The 9046-nt window shown below is 39.5% G+C and overlaps 1 protein-coding gene across 3 annotated transcripts in view; it reads left to right on the top strand.

Annotated features, from left to right (window-relative positions):
- The first annotated feature begins 323 nt into the window (after positions 1-323).
- Positions 324-9046, top strand: part of HNF1A (HNF1 homeobox A) — a 457456-nt gene continuing 448733 nt past the window's right edge. For all 3 annotated transcript variants that reach the window (XM_044068856.1, XM_044068854.1, XM_044068855.1), the window contains exon 1: positions 324-1823. In XM_044068856.1, the coding sequence (XP_043924791.1) occupies positions 1498-1823 (326 nt within the window). In that variant the 5' untranslated portion in view covers positions 324-1497. The remainder of the gene's footprint in view (positions 1824-9046) is intronic.

The raw sequence follows: 9046 nt of genomic DNA, 5'->3' as shown, positions 1-9046 counted from the left end.
AACAATGATGTGATACTGTTGTTACCATAATGATACAATGTCGCTTTTACTATAATGCTGTGATGATGATGTCACCAAAATGATGTGATGTTATTTTAGGAACAGCAATGTAGTGCTGGTGCTACTATGATGATACAAACGTTGCTATTATCATAACAATGGAATACTGCTGTTATCACAAGATATGATAATGCTGTTACCATAGCAATACAATTCTGAGATTACCATAACAATGAGATTGCAATACTGATATTATATTAACAATGTGATTACCACAATGATACAATATTGGTTTTAATATAATGATGTGATATTGTCGTTAATGGAGTAGTGATATAGTGCGGATGCTATTATGATAATACAGTGTTGCTATTACCATAACTGTATCTTGGAGGTCATGTGACCCTTCTATAGATTATGCATAAATGTGTATAGTTCAAGTCTCATTATTTAGAAGTTTGCATCTTTTATTAGATTCCCACAGTTCAAACTTCTCTATATAGACCTGCCAGACTTGGAGCACATTTTCAATATGTTGAGGTTGGGTAACCAATCATGTGTGTCTTACACTAAAGTAAAAGTAAAAACACACAGGATCTTTCATACAAGTTTCCTGCCTGCCACCCTGAAGGAATGATAACTTTCACTGTACCTGTAAAGTACACTTCTTATGAGTTTACAGAAGGTGTCTATCACTTCCTAAATGCACACGTCACTTATTACATGCCATGAGATACCTGGGTGTCACTTATTACATGCCATGAGATACCTGGGCATCTCTTTGCCATCATCCTAGTACCCTGACCCTGAGATGACTTTCTCTATGCTATAAACCTTGTCCCTTTTACAGCTCAGCGATGGGAAGAACAAACCCAACCCACAAATGTTCTCCCATAAACACAGTTTATAAACATTTTTCAGGAACACCTACAGGAAACCTTAATGAGGTAACTAGGACAGACACTGCACACCTGCATAACATCTGCCTGAGAAATGGGTAGTCATTCATTTACTTTTTGTTGGTGAGAAAAAGTAAAATCATTGATCTGGAGTAAAATGTTAAAAAAAAAGAAAAAACTGACACTCATTGTGACAGCACAGCCATTTAGCTGATAGGAAGTGTGCTCAGACTGATAGTACACATTAAGTACAGCCCTCGCTGTGCCTTTACTGCACTTTGTCCAACATTCAAGCGAGGAGGTCCAAAGTCCAGAGACTTGTTTAACAAACCGATAAATATGAACCTTGGATAATTTACTCTGCTCAAAAGTAAACAGATAACCAAGGGGTCCTTTTATCAGTGGTGCTAACTCAGGACATTTGTGGGGGTCCATGAGAGAAATGTGGGCCTTTTGACAGTAGTGAATCCAGTGGTCTCTCAGTGTTTTGAATGTCAGAAAGGCAGTCAGTTTGAAAAGGTGTTAGTCATGAAGCGAGGCACATCAGGCAGTGTGTACTGAATCCAGAAAAGGAAACAAGCAGAAAAACAAAACAAGTATGGTGAGCAAACTAACCCCCTTACAGCAGCAGCTGGTACATGCCCTCTTAGATTCTGGACTGAGCAGAGAGACACTGACAGAGGCGCTAATGGAGATTGAACTGTACGAGACCAGCAACGAAGAAAACCGGCAAGCAATCACTATGATCCAGTCAAGAGAAGTGGCATCCCTGGCTTTGCCAAATGGCCATGGTGAGACTAAAATCCTAAGTGATGACAGTTCTGATGACGGTGATGATTTTACCCCTCCGATTTTAAAAGAATTGGAGAACTTAAGCCCAGAAGAAGCAGCACATCAGAGAGCTGTGGTGGAACGACTCTTACAGTAAGAATTTAGTTTGTAGTTCAAATGAGACTGTCTTCTGTTTTTACTTCATAGAGTTTGTATTCCTTTACAGCAAACCATCTGTAATTATTTGTTTTAGTGCCTAGAAAACAAACTTTATTTTACTAACATCACCTTTCGGGCTATCCAAGTGTCATAAAACCAGCATTTAAATAAATAATACTGTAATCTTCATTTTGTTAAACTGAAAACAGCATTTTTGAAGCATTTGGAATATACCACTCAGTAATAGGCAGCACCATTCAGCTTAGAAAAAAATAAGTACAAGAATTTACACAAAAAATATATAACTCTTAATATTTGACAGCGCTATGTATATATATATATATATATATATATATATATATATATATATATAGTAAGGAGAACATGTTTAAAAGAGGGCAGAATCTAATGTCTGCAATGTCAGATGTAGCAACTTGTCTTACCAAGGCATCCTGGTGGAAAATGTGAGTTTAGATTCTTTATATATTGGTCAGCAAGAGACAGCACCTCATCCATGTGTCCTTCCAGTTTTACAAGTTCATAAAAGGGTATACAGTTTTCCCTCTGTCATCCCCCAATCCTTGTGGAGAGACACACCACTTAACCCTCTGCCTCTCCCCTTTTCCTCGTCTCTCTGACCAAGAGCTACAAAGACAGGGATTATTCACAGGGTGCCGGCTGCCTGAGCTGGTTACTCATTATCCAGTCGCTTATTATTTCTTTTTTCTTTTGTAAATTTATAAACGAAAAGGGGCTGCTTTCAGAGTGATGATTAACTTGTGATGATTTATTATCAAGAGGTGTTGAAGCAGAACATACAGCTCTCTCTCTCCCTCCTCTTCTCTGCCTCTGCTCATCCTCGGTTATTAATTAATGAACCTCCTGGATTCAGGAGACACGGGCCCTTCTCTCTCCTACTGCCCCTTCCACCAAGTGCCCTGCTTTATCTTTCTTTACAAATTCTGTTCTTTAAAAATACTACCACAGTTCTTAACAATGCATTTTATATGTGAGGTCTGAATGGCGTGTAAGCCTACTAATTGTTTATGATATAGCACAATTATTTTCCAATATTATAGTGACAGTTCCACTTAATACACTGGTTAAAAAGTCAGTCAAATGATAGCATCCAAACAAGCCATTGTTAACATAAACAGATGCCTAGCATTTTTTACTAAGTAACAAATTATTTGTTCCTCATTTATAGGTGAAATTATTTCAGATATTCCATTGTTGAAACATGTCCAGCTGTTGTTTAATAGTTTGTTTTATATCCATTGTAACTATAACTTTATGTAGTGGTTATTTTAAATGATATTTACATTTTTTGATCACAGTGTTACTTTTTCATAAAAATAGTCATTGTCATGGTAGAAAATGCTTTTTAGTTACAAACATAAAATAAATGTAATATAAATATATATAAATTATAGTACTAAGGCATTAATTACACTTCCAAATTATCCTTTTTCCTGCCATATGCACAAGACAAAATTTTCAATATAGTTTTCCCTTTTTGTCCTATAAATATTGCATCCTGCCTTTATAATTATACAAAGCAGAACATCAATATGTTTTACTTTTGATTAAAAGTCTGATGATTAAAGAATACGGTTTTACTTGCCAAGCTACTGCAAACAATATGTTGCAAAGAACGTGTTTATATAATATTTTCTAGTGGAAGACATTTAAACCTATATAAAAACAGCTTACAGATTTGTGGTTTCTGTTAGCAGCATAGTGTCAATAAAAATGGTTGATGTTATAATGCAAAACTTCTACTTAGATTACCTTTTCTAGGAATCCATAGCATTCAGTGTGACAAAGGAAAATGTAATTAAATTAATAAAAGCAGTATCATTTAATCCAAGTATGCCAGAAAACATAGTCATTCATGCTTAAGGATATATACTTTGCTAATTACTTGTGTTTCCCAACACATTATTTATACAGCTATGATATGGGTATGTTCAATCATTTCTAGTCCTTTTAATTCTAGTAGAATTTTAATAAGTGTTCACTTTTTGGTAATGCAAAGTTTTAAGTTTTACAATACCATTTCAGAGAGAAAAGCTGTTTCTAAGTCTGGCTTTAAAAGTACTCTACAGTTTTCCAAGTCAACCAAAACCAAATCCCAGCATACCTCTCAACCTCTGAGCAAAAGAAATATGTACAAAGCCTAAAATAATGGGGGGACAAGAGCCCAAAAATAGGTACAAATTTTAAATACTGATCACATAAACTTAGGGAGATGATAAAATAACAGGTTTTGTGTCAGCATGCATTTCCTGAAGAATATAAAGACTGAAACTCAAATGTGTGTCATTATTTAGTGACTTCAATCATCAGCGATTTGCCAGAAAAACACAAATTCTATGAGAAACAGATCAAAATATGAGGCAACAAATCTGAACAGTTGAGAGGTATGAATCCCAGCCAACCTACTGTTAAAAGGACAGTGACATCACATACATTTTAAGGATAGTAGGATAGGAAACTAAATGTGGCCTGGGGGGGTGTCTTGATACCCTAAAAATAAGTTAATACCAGGTAAAGTTGATAGCATGTTCTGTGATGATGTGCAAACATATTACTGCTAATAAATCAACAATACTGTATTAAAAGTAAACAAACAATCCCTTAAGATTAGAAATAGTGTCAGGATTTGGACACAGTAGACCATATCACCCATGGGAAACATGGAGCAGATTGGGTGAGTGCATTTCCTGAATAATTTTATCTCATGGGCTCATCAGCACCGTGGTAACAGTCTTCCTGTTCACGTTCTGGCAATCACACTAATGGAGGACTCTGTTTGTATCTTCATGGAGAAACTGCTTAACCTCCCTTCTCCTCCTACTTGTCTATAGGAAGCCTATATCACTGCTACCTAGATGGGCGTGGGCGGGATGCTTTGCAGTCTGTATTAGTGAGCGAGACATCGTGCTGGGGGTGGTGTACTGCTTACTTTGCGCATGCGTACATTTTCCTTAATAACAAAACAGTCAGGGAATGGACCCATGCAGGACACAGTAACCCATCTAATTGGAAATAAACATAAAAAAGGGGTACAGTGCATGTTGAGGGGAAGTTGCCTTTTGTTTTCATATCATACATTCACCACTTGGCATGTTGATGACCAGATATGGCCTGTGCAATGACTAGGAACTTTTGCACACCATTGTCAGATCACCAGAAGATCTGTACCATGAGTTCATGCATAACTTACATGACATGTTGGGAACAATGCAGGTTAGGACCTTAACTTGCATCAAATGTGGTTATGTGAAGTAGAAATGTTAGTGATGGCGTATATATTTACCACTGACCTACAGGTACAGAAAGTGACCAGCTAAGCCAGGTGTATTCCATTACTACATCCAAGTATATTGATAAAGGCCAGCTGGTCAGAAGTAGCCAGTACCCAGACCCACAAAATGCACTGCTAGTCCATGGTAACCTACCCCCAACTCATGGATATAAAAACTACCTTAGCAGTTAGATTTACCCTGACTCAGAGGTATGTGATGTGTCATATTAGAACATGTGTATATGACACTCTGAGCCAGAGGTAAAGGAAATGCACTGTAAGTAGTTGCACCTTCAAACTTCACCTATAAAAACTGTACCACTGGTACAGCTGTACTCACCCCCGACCCAAAGAAATATAAACTCACTGCAAGTACATAGCTACTCCACCCCTGATCCACATATACAGACATTGCACTGTTAGCTGAGGTACAATCCCACCCTCTCATTCACATGTATAGGAACTGCTAGACCTGGTACTTGAAACCACAGCCCCTAATTCACAAGTACAGAAACCACCTGGGTAGTGCAGGTATACCTCCCACACCTGACCCACAGATGTAGGAACTGCACTGGTGCACCTGGTGGGTGTACCCTATTCCCAAGCTGCATATACAGAAAGCACCCTGCTACTGCAGGTGAACCCCCCACCCCTGATCCGCAGATGTAGGAACTTCACTGCTAGATCTGGTGGATCTACCCTGTTCCCAATCTGCATATATAGAAAACACCCACTAGTGCAGGTAAGCCCTTCACTCATACACTGCTAATACAAATAGGTGTGCCGCTATCCCTGACTCACCAGAAAATGTCCTGGTTACACATCTGTACCATCCAGCTGACCCACAGGTATAGGAACTGCACTGATAGTCAAGGTTTAACTGCTCCCCATGACCCATAGCTATAGGAAATGGAAGGCTAACCCAGGTAAACATACTCCCCATCACTTGACTTGCAGGTCAAAAAATGCCCTGTTAGTACAAGTGAAGCCCTACCCCATGAGCAACAGATATGGATACAAAGTTGCATTCACACATGTATCCACTTATGTGTTTATTTAATTTTTGTAGTAACTGTTTCAGGTCAATCCAACAAAAAAATCCCAGTTTACGTGTCCCTAACAATGGGATTTAAACAGAAGCCTGCAAGTTTGCAGACATAACATTGATGGTATTTAATTAAATTAACAGCTTAAAACATGTGAACACCATGTAAAATACTATAGGTGTAAATGATTTATATTTTGATCGTGGACTACAATCTAGATTTGCATGTGGAAATTAGATCTCTTAAGGTCTTTTTAAACATTGCATTATTATTGTTTTTTTTTTTTTAATTTTCAAGCACCCAGCCAACACGGCCATAAGATCCTGTAAAATAGTAACATGGAGCAGAGGTAGTTTTACATAAGTTGTTCATGGTCTCGTGGTATACAGGTGCATGCAAACCGAACACAACAGAAGGTTAGAACTATAAATCTGCAAAATTACCCTTGTCCTGTACTGCCTTCTAGTACAAGGGCACGAAGTAAGGTGTGCAGCAGCAGATGGGGCAGTGAGATGCGTGGCGATAACTGCCACACACCACAGATGAAGTAAGGTGTGCAGCAGCAGATGGGGCAGTGAGATGAGTGGCGATAACTGCCACACACCACTGATGAAGTAAGGTGTGCAGCAGCAGATGGGGCAGTGAGATGCGTGGCAATAACTGCCACACACCACAGATGAAGTAAGGTGTGCAGCAGCAGATGGGGCAGTGAGATGCGTGGTGATAACTGCTACACACCACAGATGAAGGAAGGTGTACAGCAGCAGATGGGGCAGTGAGATGCGTGGCAATAACTGCCACACACCACAGATGAAGTAAGGTGTGCAGCAGCAGATGGGGCAGTGAGATGCGTGGCGATAACTGCCACACACCACAGATGAAGGAAGGTGTGCAGCAGCAGATGGGGCAGTGAGATGCGTGGCGATAACTGCCACACACTACAGATGAAGTAAGGTGTGCAGCAGATGGGGCAGTGAGATGCGTGGCGATAACTGCTACACACCACAGATGAAGGAAGGTGTGTTTTAACACTGACTTACAAAAGATGAGCACCATTAATGGCAGGAGAGGCATTATAGGGTAATAAATGACGGAAAAAGAAAGGGCATTCTGATTTCTGCCCCATGCGCAGTTATGTATTTTATATTACAGAACACCTATGTCAGAATAAAGAAACTAAAAAAGACCCCCATGTTGTCCCTGAGACACCCCTGACAGTATCATAACCTTTGCCCCTTTCACAAAAGTATCATAACCTTTGCCCCTTTTACAAACTACTTTTTGATGTCCAGCGTGCCTGTGAGGCACCCAGCGATCTTCACTTACATCTGACATCAGCCAGTAAACAATTGTATGAACTCTGCTGTAGACTGCAAGTAGCCAAGTAGGAAAATAACTTGTTATCCCCTACAGTTTATCAGTGATCAGGCTGGTGAGGAACTGGTATAAAGCAGCCATTGCCAACAACACTGTCCATTGTCAGACTCTGACTGTATACAGGTACATGTAGATAGAACAGAACAGAAGCTTAAGACTACAGATTTGTAAAATGACGTTTGTCCTGTACTGCCTTTTAGTACAAGGGCTAAGGTAGGTTCTTGTTGCAGGTAGGTACATGAATTTACTTGTGATCAAATTGCTACTGCTGGATAAGGCAGTAGAATCGGCCATTATGTGTTATATTGTATCCTACTGACACGGGTTAGCACTGCGGCATTTCGAGATGTGCAGCACTGCGGCATTTCGAGATGTGCAGCACTGCGGCATTTCGAGTTGTGCAGCACTGCGGCATTTCGAGATGTGCAGCACTGCGGCATTTCGAGTTGTGCAGCACTGCGGCATTTCGAGATGTGCAGTGTGTGACTGAAGAAATCACCTAATCACATAATTACACCTCCCCAAACATAATGGAAACCTAACCACATAAATACCCCTCAGTCATCCTGGACAGCTACATACGTAATTAACCCACTCCCACCCCCACCCTCGACCATAAGGCATGTGGGCACCAAGAGTGCAAAACATGTTTATTTGTACAGCTGCTTGTAAGAGTGACAAGCATGCTTAATTAACTAACGCTTATTTCAGATTGCATCACTGGGACCATAGGTAAAAAGCAAGACATAAAACAGAGTAAAATATAAAATAAGTCTGCAGCATCCTGTGGATCATATTCTGTATTGCAAAATGTCATGCCAGTACTGAGCATACCAGACTGCTAATTTCAGTCTTCACATTCCACACTATGTAAAATACTTTTCGTGGCTTTCTCCCCACATTTGCCATCTGCTGTATTTCAACCCCATCCATGTTAAGTAGCCAAGGCTTTCGACATTGTGGGAAAAGCAAATTTCTGCTTGGCCCTAGTAAACAAAATAATATATTAACAAAAAACAACAGCAAAAAAAAATAATGTAATAGACATTGTAGAAAAATGAACAGTAAGGAAATGTTTTTGTTATGATTCCAATTGCTGTGGCACAAGAGGGTACTGCTGCACAAGGCTGACATTATTTTAGTGGCACGAGAGAGGACCTGTAATTGTTAAAAGGAGTATTACATTGGAGGAATACAGATGAGATGTCACTAAGAAGCTTTGTGCTACTGTAAAACAACGTACAGCTGTAACTACCTGCCATATGAACTTGTTACTTTGTACTTTCATGTCCTGTAACCACTGAGGTGTGCTGTGTTTAATTAGTGTAGCAAGTTAGTCCTAACCTGAATATGACCTTTACCTGTTTGAACATGCCTTCTGCATGACAACAGTAGGTCATGCTCTGAAGGTGAAATCCCACACCTCTGATTACCTTGGTCTCTGTAATATTTCTTTGGGTATTAGCTTTGTCTGAGGAGAGACT

The sequence above is a fragment of the Protopterus annectens genome, chromosome 4.part0 (genome assembly GCF_019279795.1).
Source record: "Protopterus annectens isolate FY-2018-M chromosome 4.part0, PAN1.0, whole genome shotgun sequence".
Lineage (NCBI taxonomy): Eukaryota > Metazoa > Chordata > Ceratodontiformes > Protopteridae > Protopterus > Protopterus annectens.
The sequence above is the reverse complement of the archived record's forward strand: the minus strand, read 5'-3'. Positions and strand labels throughout refer to the sequence as shown.